This window comes from Haliotis asinina, chromosome 15 (genome assembly GCF_037392515.1).
Source record: "Haliotis asinina isolate JCU_RB_2024 chromosome 15, JCU_Hal_asi_v2, whole genome shotgun sequence".
Lineage (NCBI taxonomy): Eukaryota > Metazoa > Mollusca > Gastropoda > Lepetellida > Haliotidae > Haliotis > Haliotis asinina.
In genome coordinates this window covers 10268137-10290928 of record NC_090294.1, presented here as the reverse complement: position 1 = coordinate 10290928, position 22792 = coordinate 10268137, and the positions used below count along the sequence as shown (strand labels likewise).

At 36.5% G+C, this 22792-nt stretch overlaps 1 protein-coding gene across 1 annotated transcript in view; it reads left to right on the top strand.

The window, feature by feature from the left end:
- Window positions 1–22792, top strand: part of LOC137265750 (1-phosphatidylinositol 4,5-bisphosphate phosphodiesterase epsilon-1-like) — a 307271-nt gene that overhangs the window by 259085 nt on the left and 25394 nt on the right. Inside the window, exons 17-18 of the mRNA XM_067801199.1 lie at window positions 4589–4729; window positions 20305–20770. Coding sequence (XP_067657300.1) covers window positions 4589–4729; window positions 20305–20770 — 607 coding nt within the window. The remainder of the gene's footprint in view (window positions 1–4588; window positions 4730–20304; window positions 20771–22792) is intronic.

Sequence of the window (22792 nt, the reverse complement as noted above, 5' to 3'; positions counted from 1 at the left end):
TTACTGATACAACCTGCTGGAGTTGAGAACCACATCCTCCACGGTAGTGAACTGTTAATCTATGAGGGAGCACCATGTCTATCCCACATTCAGCCTACAATCAGTATCCTATTGATTATACCTCTGACCAACCCCTGTCTGCTTGTGTCACCAGCCTGCCGGTTTCATCTCGTCCCAAATAGAGTATATCTTCACTCGCTCACAGATAGTCATGAGGAAAACAGCTTTGTTACCAAAATGTTTTAAAAAGTAGGATTGGGAATACTTTGGAATCAGTGTTTGAATATTGTGCTTCCAAGAACTGTGCTGATCTGAGACTGAAGGCATGGAAAGTTTTTTCTGCAACAATACTTATATTCAAGGTCTGAGGCACATAGTTATGATGCTAATCTATATTTGATCTCCAAACCAACTGTGGTGCCAACTGTGGCGGCATGTGTGGGCACAACAGAGGGACCAGCTGTAACCAAGTGTGGGAGAAAACGGATAGTCTGTTATTCCAATCTACATAATGCACTAATGAGCATTACATAAACAGCAGGTGACAGATTTTGTGATCATATTCCAGTTCATAAAATATGCAATCATTGCATAACAATTCCTCGGTTTTACAACTGAGAGTAATATATTTCTGTTGATGGGACACAAACAAGTTGTTTGGGTTGACAATTGTGATGTGTGCTGCCGTGGTACTGTGAGCACCAGTATTAAATGCCTGGATGTCTGTGTGCCTGTGATTGTCCTGCCACCTTGTTTCTCCAGATCTGTAAGTGTTCAGTTTACTTAAATTCTTATTTACATGATCCATTTCTTTTCTTTGGCCAAACACTGTCCTGAGTTTGTTCTCAGTCTTTGGCTAAAATCTGTCTGCTTAAAAGCACAATCTCTGGAAAGTGAGCCATCATTGAAATTATGTTGGTGATTGTGGTCATGTTATTGTTGTTGCAATTGTCTGTTTGTTGCCGTCTGTCTGTCTGTCACCTTTCTTTTCGTCCATGTTCTTCTCTGTGTCTCAGCTTCCATCTATCTTTTACCCTATGATCTTGTCAAAAGCTCTCTGAATGTTTTTTCTGTTGATCAGTCTTTGGCCTAGCTCCTGTCAGTTTGGCTACAATTCTGTCTGTCTTCTGTCTGTCTGTCTGTCTGTCTGTCTGTCTGTCTGTCTGTCTGTCTGTCTGATGCTATATATCTGCCTGTCCAGCATATTATAGACAAGCCATTGTTTGTTTATTGTTAATGACTGTGTAACATAGTGCTCCTCATAGTGAAAGTAAACAATGAACAATGAATAATTTCAAACCGGTTTAATTGGAGGAACATTTTATGCAATTTAGCCCAGTTTAATTTCCTTATTAAACCTTATATGTACAGTTCTATATCTGGGAATGTATGGTATTTAAGCTTCAGAGAACAATAAAGTGGTTGGTTTCCCTTCAAGAAAAGCAATACACAGATTGTAGTAGCCTATATTCCAAAGCTATACATCAATACATCACGCAACTGTTTAGTAGTCATCACAGCATACGTGCAGGCCACACTGGTGTTCACCTGGCATGAATATGAATGAGATTGACAAGTCTGTACCATTTTGTACGTCTGGTAGAGCCGAACTGAGAGTCTGCCAGCATTGGAGTAAAATTATTTGGAGATTATGGACGGTGATTCCTGCCAAGAAAGGTAACATAATCCTGAATGTTGATTGGTTAATGCACCTTGTTGTCCTGGGGCCCGTTTCACAAAACGCTCGTAGCCTAAGATCTCGTAAGTTTTCTCGTAGCCATTGTGCCTCCTATACTGTAACACAGGAGCTATGGATGCTACGAGAAAAGTAACGAGATCTTAGGCTTACGAGAGTTTCGTGAAACGAGCCCCTGCTCGTTGTGTTGGCATTAAACAGCACTTAATAACTTATATGCGTATAATGTATCAAATTCCGAGGAAAGTCATTATAGATACTGTGATCCATCAAACAATTAGCAAGTAACCACTAAATGTAGACAGGCTGAATACAAATATCTAACGAAGCTCTGTTCCTAAATGCATTCGTAATGCTTAGATGATTGTATACTTTAACACTATAATGGGATATTTCAGATTATACAGAACATAAAGTGAATGAAAAGTCAGAGGTTAATATAATATATATGCTATTGTTAGGACAAAATCAGATTTACTATGAATCACTAAAACACTGTCTCTGAATACATATGTAATTTTGATGGAAACAAACAATTCATCTGACGAAGGGATGAGGAATAGCCAAGAAACGCTGTGGTATACGATAGAGAAGAAGTTGTTTACCATAATATTTGCCTTTTACTTGAATACCGATTAAAATGCTTCTGAAGAACCTCAACAACCTCCAGTGAAATGGAGCCCCAGTGAGGAGGAAGATTCAGATCCAGAACATATTGCATTGTAGACTTGATATGATTCAGGCTTCAGTATTGCAGGGAGGGCTGGGCAAAATGGATTAAATATGGTTCAGAGACTCTGCCCACTTTTGAAGCTGAACATATGTACAGGGCAGTATATTTTATAGCGCAGCTCATTGCTAGCTTCTTTAAGATCTTTTCATAAGATGAAACCAGAGATCGAAACATTGGACTTCTGTCGTGTCAGACATTCCACTTGGCAGGGTCAGAGCATGTGCCCCTAGTATCTAAATATTTGTCTCGTTCAGGTATGCACTCATGTTTAATGGTGGCTAAATATTGAATAATTAATGGGCCTTTGACGGCAGTGTAGTTCATACAGGTATCACAGGTATCACAGTATCATATCACTGAGTATCTAGCAGCAGGTCAGCCAAGTGATAATTTCATAACATTTTCAAATAATATTTTATTTTGAAGATCTGCTAAGAAAACTAGCAACTGAAAGTAATTTACTAGACTACTAGATTTGACCAAACAGATGTAGTCTTCTTTGTGGGGAGGAGAAAGATAGTGGTGAAGTGCTTGCCAATCGTGCTTAAATTGTACATTTATAAGTTGCCAGCATGGGGAGAGGCCATATTGCTAAAAAGGGGGAGACAACTCACAAGTTCCAACAGCAGTGATACATCCCATGCTGTTGGGTTAGGAAGACAGTTCCTGTTAATCTTACATGAAGCAATGTGTGGGTGATTCTGACTCAATCTGACCCAGTGGGACGATCATATTCTGACATCCACCATTAAATCATCCAGCCTCTCTTTCACATAATGAATCACAACTATGACAATAAATGTTCATGTAGACAAGGGTCTCTATTGGCAGCATGTCCAATATATATATGCAGTATAATTTCTAGATGTGGGATGTGGGATGTAGACTAGGTGACGTAATGTCATGAATGAAATATGATGAATCAAAGCATGTGTATGAAAATGAGAATGAGAATGGACGATGTATTATTGATCGTTTTTCTCTCCTGACGGAAACAGTGGGTGTGTGGGCAGGTTTAGATGAATGAATGGTTTTGATTTTTTTTTGTATGCTGCTTTTAAAAATCAATATTTCAGCAATGTAGTGGGAAGAGACATATTAAAATTGGTTTCAAACATTCTGCATATCGAGCATAAACAGACAAAAACATACACTAATGCTGTTTAAGAGCCTCTTAATCATTGGCTGATATTAAATTAGATATCTCTCAGAATGCATCACGTTATATAATGCCAGCATGTCTTGAGCTAAAATGGAGATTTTTAGCTACTCGTTATTCCCATTAGTTCATAAACATGTTAAACATCATCACAGATATTTAATTTCTTGTAATAGTATTGCCAAACTGAAAATCTATTTGGTAATGAAGAACACCAAGAGTGAGCTAAATTCAGGGTTGTCATACAAGAAATATACACACTCTGACATCCATTATTCAATCACTCACATCTAGTAATCCTCTGTTTGTAGTGAGATATTGGAAGAAAATGTGATTCTCGCCACAGAAAGAAATCAATATGAGTTGAATCAAAGAGGCTGGTGCTTGGCCCCATCAACTGGTCCTACATTGTGATGATTGTGTTTCAACACTTATTTGTAGTGTAATCATATTTTGGTAACACTAAACTTGATTGCGTTTTACACTTCTTCCAGTATCAATTTGGTCACTGAATCAGTCATCATTTGGCCTTGAAAAGGTCAGGTCATCATGATCTTGATGAAGACAAGTGTCTCCGTACTGAAAGCCCCAAGTAAAATCCAAAATCCATTATGGTTTGTATGTACCAGTGCAGACCCTCTGGTACAAGTGGAATTACAGTGAAATGTGTATTTCATTACATGCTCTGGCAATGAGACATGAAATACATTAATCTGAAACCAGTGCAACCCCTGAGAGTTCCAGTGACTGATTCAGGGGACCCTGGTTCAAGGCACACTCTCCTGAGTGGCAGGGGAGCAGACATGACATGACATTGAGGTAAAATGTGTGAATCTCACACAGAATGTGTGAATCTCACACATTCTGTGTGAGAGTTGACAGGTATGCCAATGTATAATTTGTCTATGTAAATGTCAGTGCTAATTAAATTACTTTTTGTTGTGACAACCAACATCAATTCATTAATATGTTCATGCGGTACATGTCTGTTCTACTTCAGGTGTTTGGTGGTCGTTCTTGGAGTGGGCCCCAGCACCAGGTGGCAGCACAAGAACCTCCCTCAGCCTTTAAACGCACTCCAAGTTTCAGTATTGGATCCACATACTTTAAGAAGAGGATGAGTGGAAACTATTCCATGAAGGTCAGTCAAAGACAATGTTGGATCCACCAGTAAATTGTATGTGTGTCTCTTTTTTCTCTCTCTTGCTCGCCGTCTGTATATGTACCTGTCCATCCATCCATCAATCCATCTATCTGTATAAAGTGACGTTAGTCATGAAGATTAGTTTAACACTTTGTGTGTGTGTGTGTACATGTATGAGAGAGAGAGAGAGAGAGAGAGACAGAGAGAGTATTGTAATCCACCCATTTAGTCCATTATTTAACCCCAGCAGGGAATAATCATCATTTCTTGCTTGTGAATTACAGTTTCTCAAGAACTGTACTAAATTAACCCATTTAGTCTAAACCCTAAGGGGAGAATAATCGCCATATCTACACATACACTTGTCCCATATTCATGGCTTATAACTTCTGGTCTGTATAAGTTCTGAATTGAAAATACAATACAGGTCTAGTAGCGAGCTGTCATATAACAACCTTTTTAATCAAAACAGAAAAATGGCAAGTGAGGATAATGATGATTTTTTGGGGAGGAACATGCACAAAGTGAATTACAGCCCCTCCCCCTTCTCCTTTCATGTTATGTACAAAGGCATCTCTCCTCTTGTACATGTCCTGGTACATGAGTACACAATTGATGATCCCCCCCCCACTCCCCCCAAGGGAAAACGGGTAACCCACTCCGAATATTCTATATTCTCATGATGTTCTATATTCTATATTCTATATTCTATATTCTATATTCTATATTCTATTCTATATTCTATATTATGATGTATGGAAAATGAATCAGGACAAAAATATTATTATCCAGGAAAAACAATCTAAAGGTGCAAACCTTCACTTTAGCATATGTGAATAATCAGATGGATAGTTACTGAGTAAAATCACATTTACATCACATGATTCATTAAAATGACGATGTGTGTGTTATGCATGCTGGAAACCTCAAAATAATTTGAGTTAAACTTGATTTTGAAAAAGATGGGCGAAGAGACGTCTGCCTTCAAAAGCATAAACTTTTGAATAATTCACTGTCAGTAAGCTGATCAGTAGGGTCAGATTCAAACAGGAAGCAATGGGATGTGTCAGGATTTGCAATGTCATGCATCACTCTCATTACAGGGATTTGATAATACTCAGAAGATGCTCACCATGAAAATTCACGTAAACTGTGCCAGAAATGTGGAGGCTTGTTCACGTCTCAATATGACTTCAAAATTGGTCAGATATTTGTTTGTTCCTGGTTTAGATTTTTCTCAATATTTTTCTTGAGCATGTACAGTCTCAAGATTTATTGATGACAGGCACCACTGGCTCTATATATGTATGCAAGATGGTATTAAGTGCTTCAGGACAGACGGCAGAGTGTCATCTGATGTAGATTACTCACACATTATACTGCTGAAGTTGAAATGTATCATGCATACATGATCAATATGATTACATTACTTCGTTCTTCAAGTGTTACTTGTTTAAGTCCTAGTTCTTGAAAAATAATTGTCTTGTCTTTTTAATTCATCAGCATTTTACTATATAATATTTGAAACTTTGAACAGCTTATTGATGAACTATATAATTTGAAAAAATGGAATTCCTCATGCCAGAATGATTTTTTTATAATGATCAAGACATATTTCAGAACCTTACAAGAAGCCCACATGAATACATTTTCTATATCATAGGACAATCCCGTCTATACTATTACGAGAGCAAAGACAGAATTTGAGAACAAAACCAGTCATTGAAAACTTGTTTATGACATCTTCAATATTGGATTTTTGTTGGGACATTTCAAAGGGTTTTTACAGGTAACACAAACTCTCACAATTCGCTGGTTAAGATAATCAATCAAATCAGATTTGTAAGATCTAGTGTGAAACATATTGTAATGTTTACTTGTTGTTTATATTTACACCCCACCCAGCAATGTTCCAGCTGTGTGGTGGCTGCCGGTAAACAATCAGGTCTGGACCAAACAATCCAGTGATCGACAACATAACCATCAATGTGTAGAATTGAAATGCAATGACATGTGTCAGCCTGTTATTCCAAACGTGTTGCTGAAGGCCAGTTGTACCCTGGACCTACACAGGTAGATATTGTGATGCATGGCTTGTATGTTTGATTGATTGTCAGAGAGTAGCCGTAGGTAAATCAGTGACAAGTTCTGCTCTGACCCTGAACTTGTGACTTAACATTCACCATAGAAATCAACTGTGTCAAAAACTATTATATCAAAACACACAATGTTTCCTGAAATAATGCCTAGGAACCTATCAATATGATGTATTGTTCCTGATGCCTGTTATTTGATTTGCCTTTTCCCCAAGCTGTGCCAGAAGGAATCACTTTGAAAATAGAATTACCATGATATCCAGTCATTTATCAGCACCTGTAACCTTCATCACATTGCTGCCATGTTGAACACTCAAAGGAACCTCATCCTAATTAAGAGTACTAAAGAAAATCCTTCATCTCCCTGTTGAAGACCCAAAGGACCTTCCAGTTGTCAGTCCATCCTCTAGATGGAGGCAAGTAAATACAGTTATCTCCTACCTGAAGACCCAAAGACAATAAGCAATCAGTTCACTGTCAGTTGAAGACCCAAAGGAGCATCCATTGTTATTTCTGCACTGGACAATCAGAGGAATTCATCCATTATATCCTAATTGAAGACTCATAGCAAGAACCAATGAATAAATTACAGGTGACTGCATGGCATTTGATGGCTAATCAAGCAGTTACTTTCTATATCTATGTTTTCATAAACTGAAAAAGAAATTAGCCATGCCCTCTAATATACTACATTGTTCAAACTGGCTGATTATGTTAAACAGTGCTTATATTTACCAGTGTGTAAATGATGTTATTACCTGTGTTTCACTGTATATTTGCATGTATTTTTTATGATTCAGGAAGCAGTTTGAGCAGATGTAACTTATTTTAAGTGAATGGTTTATGATAATAGTACACTTTTAAGTGACTATTTTGGTATAAAACTCCCGACTTGTCTAATTGTCATAAGTGGATCAGTTATGATGATCTACACAGTGCTAACAGCTAGGTCCAAAGGAACACCTCATGCACTGTATGTTAAAAGACTCTTAGGTTAAAACGTTTGGTTTGAATAAGAGGGGAAATTGGGTTACTTCCCTTTAATATTACACTATAATCATCCAGTGTAGATTTTTCAAGAAATGAGATATTCCTGAGTTGTTTTTCAAATTTGGAGAAAGTGCCAGGTGAACATGAAGAAACAAATCCTGTTTGTAAGAGGACTTTGTGATAGAATCATCTGTAAATAAAGGAGGGCATGCCCACGGGTTGCCTGACCTTGAAAGTGACCTTGACAGGTCAAAGCAAGGAAGCAGTTCACAGTGTGTTTTGCAGAATCTTCATCTGATGGAAATGTAGTTCTAATTTGATTCTGCATCAACAAGCAGAGTTAATTGCTATGCCCCAAGTTGAGACATGTTACTTGTCAGATTAAGTCATCATGTCCTGCTCGGTGAGAGGTCAATCCACTCATTCAGGATTACAAACATGAAACATGGCAACAGAAAAACGTTAATGCTGGATTGTGAGTGAAGTATTGACAAAACATTCAAATTCGGTCTTTTGGGTATAAAGAGAATATTTGTGAGATGTTGAGCTTGTATCAATCATTGTTGGATTTAATTCAATTTCTCCAACATTCTGGCTTGTATTGTCTTGCAACATGATGTCAGGCAATTATTTAGATTGGCTTTCCATCATCTCGCAAATGTCGTAATCAAAGTATTAATGTCTGTGTTGTATGTTTATCAGACACCATTACAGTAGGACATGAGTGGTCCATTCATCTTGTGCACTACAACTTGCTGACAGAGTTATGTCCCTTAGGTGGGCCTAAATCCTATGATCCTAATTTCAATTTCTCCCTATAGCCAGACAAATTCTATTTCTTGTTTCACAGATATTTTGTCCTCAGAAAACCCAAAGGCAGGAGGAGCAAAAAAATGAAATTAAAATCACCTGTCAAAGTAATATTCCTTCTACATATTAAAGTATTTTACTTTTGGCAATTTATTAAGTGTATGTGGGCTCAGAACAATATAAACAAAAAGGTTATTGTGTGTTTACATTTTTGTCCATAAAAGCACCAGTAGTTTTTATTTCTGAGCAGGCAAAATCAATTTTCATATTTTTTTGTATTCTTGAAAACAATATGACCAGAGGAAGAAATGAACAGAAAACAAGACATTAAATTCGACTGTTCTTGGTTAATCATGATAGGTAAATCTCTAAGACATGTAGCTGTTTTGTTTTCAGTGTTGATATACCTTATACATCGCCATCAAATAGAAGCTAAACACCAAGTAACAGACAGATATTCAGAATGGGTGAGGTTGCAGGCAGCAAGAATTAAAAACTGAAAATTAAACCATCAATTTTGGGATTATTTCCTAAAAAGATTGTTTCAATGAAAGATATGAGAAGCTGCTGTTCTGTGAAGATCAGTATCTGCCCTCAATAGGGATTAATAATATTCACCCGAATCTCAAAGTTCTTCCCTGTGGAATGTGGAATATTCAGCCCTCAGCTGCAAGTTGCAAGTGCCATGAAATCATCTTTATAACTGCTCTATACCCAGTACTATTCTCTGACATTGCTTGTACTAGAATCAGTGTGGTTAGTCTGTATCTCAGTGCCCTGTAGGGGAGAGTTACGGACAACCCTGCTGTTGATGTTTATAAGAAATGGTATTGATTTTACTGATGTGCACCCACAGTTCACTAAGCGATTTGTGTGTGATCACATTACAAGATTACAAAGCGACCTTACCACAATTGTAGTTACAACTCAATATGATTTATAATACACTTTGAAAGTTATGTCACCGAGTTCACATACAATTTAGTTAAATAAATGAGGACCAACAAACAGCACTGAGCCAAAGCACAGCTGCTGTTGTAGCCAATAACATGCTTAATTAGCCACAACTGTCACATGCAATATTTTTTCAGTTACAGGAATGTTTAATAATCAATTCACGCATACTTGGAGGCTGCACATGCTGTTATCTCTACTGCATTGTAATAACAAGCTCAACATCTTGTTGATGTTGCAAATGATATAATTTATAAAAAAATAACTCTACACTTAGTAAATCAATAGATTTAATTCAGGTCATTATGGATTCTTGCAGTGGTTGTTATCATATTACACACATAAAGTTAGCATGTTGAGCATGATCTGAATCATATGTTTGTCTGTGGTCGCTAGATCCGAGGAGGAATGGAAGTATGAGAATAGAGAACTAAATAGCATGCTGCCTCTGATGGTTAAGAATTAATGGAAATAATGATTGCTTTAGTCGCGTAGTACCAGAGACTCCAGCTCAGGCATTTCCATTCTCCTTTCCCGAAGAGTTTCAGTCCACTCCGTCACAAACGGGATTGTGGGAAGATAGCAGGGGGTCTGCCAATACCGTCTGCCTTCAGGAACAGCCCAGGCAACCTGTCCAGTCTCTATTGCATGCTAACTTTCCCTCATTAGTTTATGGTGTTATATTTAGATTCCAGTTGTTGGGGGTGGGTGGTAAGGTAGCCTTGTGGTTAAAGCATTTGCTCATCACATCTATGACCCAGGTTCAAGTCTCCATAGGTACATATACAATGGGTGAGCCCACTTCTGGTGAAACTGACCATGAAATTGCTGGAATATTGCTGAAATCGGCATAAAACTACACTCACTCCCTTGTTGGAATCTGCTTTTTGGGTTGTTTTTTTTCAGTTTTAGATGATCATATTCCAGTGTGTTGACCATGGCAAGGGTGAAAATAGTAAGATAAAAAATTAGCATTTTGAAGAATCAGGTTTCCTATAGAGCTGTTTGGAGATGGTTTTTGACCTTGGATCAGGAGGTCTTGGTTCCAACCAAAGCATGGACCCGGAAATGTTTTAGCAGGTTATACATGGCACTTGCTCAAATAAATAAAACATATCACACTTTGCAACAGAAAAAATAAATATGGGCAGTACAGACTGAAAAGAGGTGCAAATAAAACCATTACAGATTAAAAATAGCATGCAGCAGAGAGTGTTTGGATGATCTGGGCAGTAATTTATTTATATAGTATCCTATATAGTATCCTATATAGTATCCATCTGATACTCACTGGATGCTGTAATCAGAATTTGAAAATTATTTTCCACAGATAACCCAAGCTACCTGTCAAGTCTAAGAAGGTTAATAGTCATATGACCTATCCCACTGGGTACCCATTTTCTGGTGGATGAAAATGCAATTTTGAACAAACTCACTTGCCTAAGGTGAGACCGCATGTATAATATGTGCTTCATTGTGGGACAGGACTGAAGTCCTAGAAACTCTCAGGAATCAAGATGCCAATCATGGTGATCCATCCAAGGACTCCCCCAGCTCAGTTGTGACCCGAGCTCTATGCACAGGAATACAGACTGCCACAAATGAAATAATAGCAACAGAAAACCTCAGCATGGTTATTTTGTAAAGTATAATTTGATTTAAAACATTTAATTATTAAAGCAGAATTCACATTTACGAACATGTCTGCTGTTAAATTGGTATCTATGGAAATAAACAAATAAACAAATTTGCCTTTTCAGCACAACTTAAAACATTTAAAAAATGCTGGAGATCATACAAATGAATTCTTTCGATAGTCATTACTGAACCAAAACAATTTTACAAAAGGTTTCCTGTCACATATTACCTTGTACAAAGTGCTGCAAGAAAGAGTGAAGGTTAAGTCAACACCATAACAAATTTAACAACAGTTCTTTAAATAAGGACCAAAAAACTTTGAATATTTTCTTTTGCTCTTCGGTTATTGATCAATAATGTCATCCATGTGGAAGTCATGAATCCGTATCACAATAACATTTTGCCTTGTGTGGCTTGTTTCACCACTGACCATAATATCATTGTTGGAACATGCGGCCCTAAATATCGAAAAACATATTCCCCTTTCAGTGTTGGTTTGAATCAATATTTATATCTGAAATTGTTACAGAGAATCATCCTTTCCTATTTCCCAGAAAGACTTCTCAGTCTATATTCAATCTTCAAATACTGCTGGACAAACAAGTCACTCTGATTTGGTACAGTAGAAAATGGATAACATCTACAACTACAAGCCTCTGGAGGTCACAGTCTGTCTGACCTCCATCTCACAAGGTGCATGATGGGAAATGCTGAAAGGGAACTTGTCACATCCCCGTGGCCAGCAAGCCTGGTGTAAAACATGGATTAATTTCTTTCCCATTAATTTCTTCATGCATTGATTGACTCATATTCATCAAATGAAGAATCATGTTAAGCTTAACAAGTGCCTCTGTGAGTTTCGTAATTTGTCGCTTTTCAATCATAGAGTTGTCTTATTGGTTCTGAATGTTGTGCAAAGGTTAAAGAGCATAGTACAGAGTGTAAAACAGTTTAACAGATTATGGTACTGTTAATCAGCTTGGTACATAGTTTTAGACAACATAGTATGGAGGGTTAAAGAGCATAGTACAGAATGTTAACCAGTTTAATAGAGTATGGTACTGTTAATCAGCTTTGTACATAGTTTTAGACAACATCATACAGAGGGTTAAAGAGCATAGTACAGAATGTTAACCAGTTTAATAGAGTATGGTACTGTTAATCAGCTTTGTACATAGTTTTAGACAACATAGTATGGAGGGTTAAAGAGCATAGTACAGAATGTTAACCAGTTTAATAGAGTATGGTACTGTTAATCAGCTTTGTACATAGTTTTAGACAACATCATACAGAGGGTTAAAAAGCATAGTACAGAATGTTAACCAGTTTAACAGATTATGGTACTGTTAATCAGCTTGGTACATAGTTTTAGACAACATAGTATGGAGGGTTAAAAAGCATAGTACAGAATGTTAACCAGTTTAACAGATTATGGTACTGTTAATCAGCTTGGTACATATTTTTAGACAACATAGTATGGAGGGTTAAAAAGCATAGTACAGAATGTTAACCAGTTTAATAGAGTATGGTACTGTTAATCAGCTTTGTACATAGTTTTAGACAACATAGTATGGAGGGTTAAAGAGCATAGTACAGAATGTTAACCAGTTTAATAGAGTATGGTACTGTTAATCAGCTTTGTACATAGTTTTAGACAACATCATACAGAGGGTTAAAAAGCATAGTACAGAATGTTAACCAGTTTAACAGATTATGGTACTGTTAATCAGCTTTGTACATAGTTTTAGACAACATAGTATGGAGGGTTAAAAAGCATAGTACAGAATGTTAACCACTTTAATAGAGTATGGTACTGTTAATCAGCTTTGTACATAGTTTTAGACAACATCATACAGAGGGTTAAAGAGCATAGTACAGAATGTTAACCAGTTTAATAGAGTATGGTACTGTTAATCAGCTTTGTACATAGTTTTAGACAACATCATACAGAGGGTTAAAGAGCATAGTACAGAATGTTAACCAGTTTAATAGAGTATGGTACTGTTAATCAGCTTTGTACATAGTTTTAGACAACATAGTATGGAGGGTTAAAGAGCATAGTGCAGAATGTTAACCAGTTTAATAGAGTATGGTACTGTTAATCAGCTTTGTACATAGTTTTAGACAACATCATACAGAGGGTTAAAGAGCATAGTACAGAATGTTAACCAGTTTAACAGATTATGGTACTGTTAATCAGCTTTGTACATAGTTTTAGACAACATAGTATGGAGGGTTAAAAAGCATAGTACAGAATGTTAACCAGTTTAATAGAGTATGGTACTGTTAATCAGCTTTGTACATAGTTTTAGACAACATCATACAGAGGGTTAAAGAGCATAGTACAGAATGTTAACCAGTTTAATAGAGTATGGTACTGTTAATCAGCTTTGTACATAGTTTTAGACAACATCATACAGAGGGTTAAAGAGCATAGTACAGAATGTTAACCAGTTTAATAGAGTATGGTACTGTTAATCAGCTTTGTACATAGTTTTAGACAACATCATACAGAGGGTTAAAGAGCATAGTACAGAATGTTAACCAGTTTAATAGAGTATGGTACTGTTAATCAGCTTTGTACATAGTTTTAGACAACATCATACAGAGGGTTAAAGAGCATAGTACAGAATGTTAACCAGTTTAATAGAGTATGGTACTGTTAATCAGCTTTGTACATAGTTTTAGACAACATCATACAGAGGGTTAAAAAGCATAGTACAGAATGTTAACCAGTTTAATAGAGTATGGTACTGTTAATCAGCTTTGTACATAGTTTTAGACAACATCATACAGAGGGTTAAAAAGCATAGTACAGAATGTTAACCAGTTTAATAGAGTATGGTTACTGTTAATCAGCTTTGTACATAGTTTTAGACAACATCATACAGAGGGTTAAAGAGCATAGTACAGAATGTTAACCAGTTTAACAGATTATGGTACTGTTAATCAGCTTGGTACATAGTTTTAGACAACATAGTATGGAGGGTTAAAGAGCATAGTACAGAATGTTAACCAGTTTAATAGAGTATGGTACTGTTAATCAGCTTTGTACATAGTTTTAGACAACATCATACAGAGGGTTAAAAAGCATAGTACAGAATGTTAACCAGTTTAATAGAGTATGGTACTGTTAATCAGCTTTGTACATAGTTTTAGACAACATCATACAGAGGGTTAAAGAGCATAGTACAGAATGTTAACCAGTTTAATAGAGTATGGTACTGTTAATCAGCTTTGTACATAGTTTTAGACAACATCATACAGAGGGTTAAAAAGCATAGTGCAGAATGTTAACCAGTTTAATAGAGTTTAGTACTGATAATTAGCTTAATAGGTAGTTTTAGACAACAAAGTACAGAGCTAAAGTGCATAGTGCAGAGACCATGTTGAAAACAACCTTGACAAAGAGTTAAAGAGCTCTGATTTTAAAGGTCAAGTCAGGTGGTCAGCTTATCTATCTATCTAGACAAATAGTCCAATCAGTAGTACACCGTTTTCAGCAGTGTGGTACAAATTATTAAAAAGAATAATACATAATGTTGACCACCATAGCACAAGGCACTAAACATCATAGTACAGAGTATCAAACTACATAATATTAGATAAGAGTACAGAGAATTTGTTTTCTTTTTTTTTTCGGTTTGGGTGGCATTCCAGAAGTTGGCAGTATAGAAATGAAAAAAACGTTTTTCTACGCTCGGCAATCCCACCTTCTTTATTGTTGTCTCATTATTATGTGCACATGTATCTGGTACATAAACTGGTGTACCCCATCATTCCCTCATATGCTTGAAAATGGCATAAGAATCTATACCGAAACATCTCCATTGTAGAATTGAAAAAGTTGATCATCCACAGGTTTTGTCATCTCTAAAGTAGAGACAGCTGAATAACATTGTACAGAGAATTAAATAACATGGTACAGTGAATTAAGTAACATGGTACAGTGAATTAAGTAACATGCTACAGTGAATTAAGTAACATGCTACAGTGAATTAAATAACATGCTACAGTGAATTAAATAACATGGTACAGTGAATTAAATAACATGGTACAGTGAATTAAGTAACATAATACAAATCAATAAATGACATACAGGATATGTAGTCAGCAGAACCTGTTTTCCTGCTTGTTGATGTGATGTCACACACAACCAAACCAATTGATAAAACCTGCATAAACTTCTATTCCATTTCACGAGAAAAACACCATAAAGTGATAGTAAACATGCTGTTCAATACCAGGAAAGCAAGTGTTTATATCTTACCATGTAATCAGCACTCCCAACATGGCTTTGATTTATATATTTATTTATCTCAGACTTTTACCATCGACAGGATAACAACCAAAGGCCATGTTAACAACTTCCCTACATCTCATTGTCAGAATTGAGGCCGTCCAATCATGTTTATCTAGTTACATGTTATGGTGTAGTATAGGTTTATTACCTAGTCTGTCCAGGATGGCGCTGGAGGCGCGAGAAATGGTAACTGAGCTGTTGGGAGCATGCGATAACGCCTGTATCACATACCTGAGGCTGAATTAATGGATGGTTCTTTACAACCATTCCATTACCTGTAATGCATACGCCTACAACATTGCAACAATGTTTGTTATTTTGATATTTACAGCTCAGTATTATGAAATATGAGATGGTTTTAGTTTCCATCACATTTTATTGTTTGTAGTGTAGGAAATCACAGCAAATCTTTGAAAATCCCTGAAAAGTATCCATGATTGATCAAGATAGAGGATGTTGTTCATTTATCTACTCAGTCATTACCTTCTTAAAAAATCTGAAGTTGAGCTAAATACATATCTAAAGCATGAATGCAGTTCTGGTATTTTTTTAGCATTATTAAAATGTGTCCATCTTGCAAAGACTAGACCAGATTCATGCTAAACATAGGGAGAGCAAGGTAAGACCTTTTTATTAGCTTACAATTTTTATAAAAAAAATTATTTTGGCAGTGTTAAAAAATTCTTCAGTGACATATACCTCTTTTTTAACGTAACCCTTTACAAGTGTGCCAAAAAACTTGTTCGTTGAAATGTGATAAAATGCATAATATTTGATTCTCTCTGCACTGACGTCATGTTTAATTACAGTTCAATATACAAAGAAAAAATGAAGGAGATATTTTGTGGCACAGCTGTGGCATGTTTGAAGCATGAATTAGATTTGACTGACAAAAAAATAACCAAAATAGGTAAATGGCAAATTTTGTGCCAATGTAGTGTATCCTCATATCTCCATTGTCAGTTCATACAGCTTATTATTACTGTACCAGACAAAGCTACCATTCCTTAAATGTGATGTTTAATCTTGCAGATATTTGCTACACTTGAACAATCGTCACGTTCAATTTCACGTTCATCTCATGAGTATAAGCACATAGACCTAAATTTTAAATATGGCTTTCATATTGATTTGGGTGAAATATCTGCAAATTTTCCACCATATTTTTTCTGTTCTCATACTTTGAAAATATTTTCCATAATATTCAGTTACCTCTTCTATACAGCTTTTCCATAACAAGTTGAAAATACTGATCTAATTGTTTGAATAAAATATATATTTTCATCATTAATCCTTTGTCTATGCAGCTGTTAATGTAAAAATGTTTCGCCAAATGAATTCATTAATATAAAAATTCTGAATCACAAAGGAAATGACATGGAAAAATCAAGAAGCATTGCCAAGAGTCGAATATCAGACTAGTGCTGAGGATTACGTTGACACGCTGTGTTCCAAACATCAGACAAAAATATGAAATCTCCCTTACAAGGAATTATCGTCATCTGATGTTTTGCAAACAACCTTCTCTGACATCTAGACACCTTTTATTTATCCAAAACAAAATGTTGACATTTTTGCCCCAAAACAAGCATTTGCCCAAGGCTGCTTGTTTACAGATGTAAAGTTTACATGCAGTCACTGATTGAAACATGTTTTAAACTTTCATTTGAAATTATTTTAAAAGTTTCTATTTAGGAAAGAAACCCAAATTTATTTGTTATTACTGCTTTGCAAAACAAAATAGTATAGTCCAACATATTAACATTAATTGATTAATTGTTATATGTATAACAGCCTTTAATCATGCTACATGGTGGGTGGGGGTTAATGCGGGGGGTTGGGGGGATGGGATGTTTGTGAATTGGATGAGTCAGCTTTCAGGTTAAGAGATGTAAATAAGTACTGACTGAGATCTTTGTGTAGCTGCCACAATGGCGTAATATGATGTTTTTCTGTTTTTCTGAGTAGTATCATATTTTATTGTTCATATTATTCGTTTTCCTTTCTTTTTTGATGTTGTTGTTTTGCAGAATTGGCTGCTAAGGCACCACCATTCCATGTAGTTTGACAATGTCATTACTCTTTCATTGATTGAGAACATGGACGGCAATAGTTGAGTCAGACATACCATGGGGACCAACACATGCTGTGTAGGGCTAAACATGACTACATGTATTTTTTAGGAATTAATTATACTCGTGAAACAGCTGTTGGATTTGTTTTCAGAACTAGTTTCTGTATTTACCGAATATAAGGTTTGTTTTGTTTAGCTTCATGTAGATGTATAACATATGTTGTCAGGAGAATGTCATATATAAATACATAATGTTCTTTTTACAATTTGGTCAAAGGTAACAAACTTCATGTATAACTAAAAAGTACAAGAACATGCACTTTAAGAAATTGTAATTTCAAATATAACATTTTTATGTTACATTTTATCACTTTATTAAAAGCATTTTCTATTTACAGAAATTTGGTGGAAGTTACTTTGAGCAAATTGACAGCCCACTATGATAGACTCAGCCTCAAAATGTGCACTAGAATTTGTACTTAACAAAAAATGCTATCCTGACTATAACATTTGTTGAACATCATGTAGATATGACATGTTTTGTAGGGGAAATATTACAAAGATACAAAATGTGATGATGGGAGAAAAGTGTATAGATACGACATGTGTTGTTGAGGAATATTATTCAGATATCATGGCCATTGTACATTTTGTTGCTAGGGGTATATTTCATGTACATGTATGTACAGCACATCTTGTTTAGGTAAACATAATACAGAATGTTAAACGGAATATCATCTGAATATCATTAAAGTTGTTTGGAGAAAATGTTGTGAATATTGTGGCAATACAACATGTGTTCTTTGGGGAATATCATGTAAATATCATACATCTTTGGGAGAATATCATACAGAAATGACATGAGCTGTTGGAAGGAAATCATGTTGTCAAAATGCATGTCATACAGATAAAACAGCACTTTTGATGGGGAGAATGTTGTGTAAATAAACAACACCTGTTGTTAAGGGATTTATTTTTTCCGTGTAACAGCGCATTCTGTTGATATGGGATGCGTTGTTTGGAAGACAAGATACTGAGTCATTTGGTGTAATGGCAATGTTCAGCTAAAGTAGAATACATAAACCATTATGAGTTGAAACTGTATGCCAGCATACCGATATTAATGCAGTAATCATCAGAACTGTAACACATTTACTCTTTTTATTTTTGAAGTTAAGAAACAATGTCTATCACCCTGTTTTATAACCTGTTTGACTATGAGTTTTTACTCTGTAAGAAAACAGACTGCTTTATGAATAATTGTGTCTGGTTTATTCCCATTAATGATGTACAATGTAGATTTTGTGATCTCATTCTTGTCTGTGGCCATATATATGTACATATATAAAGATATATTCGGAAGGAGCATTTTCCGGGAGTCCCAAGATGGCCAGAGCTCATCTCTTACAGGACAAACTTGACTCTGTAATGGGTTTCTTACCTAACTGAATAACATCCGGACAAAAATATCTCTCATATTGGAAGAGGCATCAAGGTTGACTTAACATAAAGGAAAGATTGCAAAAGAAATATTTTTAGTGTCGTTACCAGACAGAAAGAGGATGAAATCTCATGAACATCTTAGAGCCATTTTGTGTTAATAAAGTTGGGAAAACAGATTTATTATTGAATTTCATTCCTCAGTCCATTCTCCAAACTCACTTATAAGACATTGGAAATTCCAATATTCTCTTGATAAGATGAAAGATGACTGATGCTGTGAGGGTATGAGAGGGAGGATGAAGTTGAACATGAAAATTCACTCCTGTCTGATTGTACCCCAGGTTCTCCTTGACAAAACGTGAAAAAGGGAGCATGTCATGGGCATTTGTGGCCCAGGTCCTTGTTAAACATCTTCTAGCTGATTGTGCCCCAGATTCTCATTGACATAATCTTGTGAAGGGACCATCTCCTAGCTGATTGTGCCCCAGATTCTCATTAACATAATCTTGTTAAGGGACCATCTCCTAGCTGATTGTTCACCAGATTCATGTTAACATAATCTTGTGAAGGGACCATCTCCTAGCTGATTGTGCCCCAGATTCTCATTAACATAATCTTGTTAAGGGACCATCTCCTAGCTGATTGTTCACCAGATTCATGTTAACATAATGTTGTGAAGGGACCATCTCCTTGCGGACTGTGCCTGAAGTTTTCTCATTAACACAACCTTATGAATTGACCATATCTTTGGTGTTTGTGCCCAAGATTCTGATTAACACAATCTTGGGAAGAGACCATCTCCTTACTGATTGTTAATCAGATTAACATGTTAACATATTCTTGGGAAGGGACCTTTTCCTTGCCAATTGTGCCCTAGATTCTCATTAACATAATCTTGTGAAGGAACCATCTTCTAGCTGATTGTGCCCCAGATTCTCATTAACATAATCATGGGAAGGGACCATGTCCTTGCTGATTGTGCCCCAGATTTTCAATAACACAACCTTGGGAAGGGACCATCACCTTGCTCTCAGGTCCTGGTTTGTATAAGTGAATAGTGATATATGAATTAGTATTTTAATATTTACCGCTAACATGACACCAACCATCATCATCAATGAGAAACTTACAAAGCAGGGTTTCATCAGCAGCAGCAGCAGCAACACTCACTCACTCACTCACTCACTCACTCACTCACTCACTCACTCACTCACTCACTCACTCACTCACTCACTCACTCATATGATGTGTTTTTGTGTTTCAGCCTCATGACGGCTCATCCAGAGGTTCCAGCCCAGTGACCATGATCTCCGTCAACGAAGGGGGCAAACAGTCATCAAAGCAGCGGCGGACACCAAGTCCGATACGAAAGGTCAGATCTGAGATGCAGAAGACAGCTTCCAGTGATCCGACTCTCAACCAGATTCCAAGAGGAAGTCCAACTCCAGGATTTCGACCTCGCAGCCTCACTTTCAGTTTCACAAACAGATACCGGTCACGTCGTAGACGAATGTCGCTTGGGTGTAAAACTGGCGACAATAAAACTAATTCCATCACCCACTCAACTCAGCTGTCCTTTTTGGACTTTGTGGACTTGTTTAAAGCATTTGGACTTCGGTGCCGCAAGGACTTGAAAGAACTTTTTGAACAATTTGCTGTTACCAAGTCAACAGGAATGGAAATGCCTTCTGTGAAGCACCCTCCATACATTCCAAGTCCCAGAGATATGTGTAAGCGCAAACTTAGATGACATTTTTATCCCCCAAGCATGTAGTTCGGAGGGATATAGTCAACTCCTTTCTGTCTGTCCGTCCATCCGTAATCATTTTGTTTCTGGCGCATAACTCCAACCATTCAATATCTTTCAACAAAACCTAGCTCATATATCAAACAGCACCTAACATGGTTCCTTTTGCTATTTCCAGAGTTTTGTCTTTTAATTTTTCTTGGTTTCTATGGAAATGATTTTAACTTAATCTCAAAGTCGTTTCTGGACCACAACTGAAAAACTGTTCAAAATCTTTCAACGAAACTTGGTAGATATATCAAACATAAGTTAAAATCATGCCTTTTGCTATTTGCTGACTTTTTATTTTTCTTTGTTTCTAAGAAAACAATTCAGACTTAGTCTCAAAAGGGAGGGATGGGATTGTTTCCAGAGCACAACTGGGAACCATTTGATATCTCTCAACAGATCTTGGCAGATATATGAGGCTGATCTTGAAGCTTTTTTTCCATTTACAGATATATGATATTTATATCTTTCATGACTTCCATGGCACCAATTCAAACTTAGTCTGGTAACACATCATGTAACTGTCACATGCTTTGTCCTTTCAAATGTGTAGGGGCCAGGGGGATATGTCATCTTCTGTTGACCCTTGTTTCAAGTTTGTTTGAAACATTTTTTTTCACAAATGCGGTACTTGCATATGATTATCTTAAAGTATAGGAGTTCTGTCATCATAGCATTTTGAAGCATTTTCACTATTTTTGCTTCACAGTATAACTGACCTGATCTAGCAAACTTAACATCATAAAACAGAGGTTTGTCCTCAAGGGTGAACTTGAAGTACATCTACAGACCAGTAGTTTGTCCTCAGTGGTGAACTTGAAACATGCAGAGATCAGTAGTTTGTCCTCAGTGGTGAACTTGAAACATGCAGAGATCAGTAGCTTGTCCTCAGTGGTGAACTTGAAACATGTAGATATCAGTAGCTTGTCCTCAGTGGTGAACTTGAAACATGTAGATATCAGTAGCTTGTCCTCATTGGTGAACTTGAAACATGTAGATATCTGAGTAGCTTGTCCTCAGTGGTGAACTTGAAGATGAAACCTGTACCAGCTTAACACTTCTGTGTAAACACAGTTTATTTGCTTGGTATTTCTTTATTTCCTGGCATTTTCTTCAGTTAATACCTCCCCCATTTGTTCATTAGGAACACAATTATTCTATTTCCTATACATGCCTCCACAAACACAAGCTAATAGCTGCACAAACAAATGCAATTAACTTGACTGCCACAAGTCGGACCATGTGGTAGAAATTGACAAGTGTTTGAGCAGATATTGTATGATAAATTTAGTGTGATTGAGCCACCTCACAATCAAACAACAGGTTTGTCTGCCTCTATTGTTCAAGTGAATGGTAAGTGGATTGATATTCCCTGTCAGCGGATTGATATTCCCCATGAGTGGATTGATATTCCCCATGAGTGGATTGATATTCTATGTCAGTGGATTGATATTCTATGTCAGTGGATTGATATTCTATGTCAGTGGATTGATATTTCCATTTGTGAATTGTTATTCCTCATAAGAGGACTGATGTTACATGTCACTAGGTTGATATTCTCCATCAGTGGATTGTTATTCCCTGTTGGTGGTTGTTATTCCCCATCTGTTGATTGATCTTCTGTGTCAGTGGAGTGATAATTCCCTGTCAGTGAATTGATATTCCCTGTCAGTGAATTGTTACTCCCTGTCAGTGGATTGATATTCCCCAACTGTAGATTGTTATTCCCTGTCAGTGGAATGACATTGTCAGTGGATTGATATTCCGTGTCAGTGAACTGATATTCCCCATCAGTGGACTGACATCCCTGTCAGTAGATTAGTACTCCCCATTAGTGGATTTATATTGCATGTCTATGGATTGATAAGCCCCATTGCATTGAAGGATATACTTGTTATCCTGCCCTAAGTTACAAGAATGTATATCAGTGTGCCTGTTAAAGATGGCATCCCCCTGA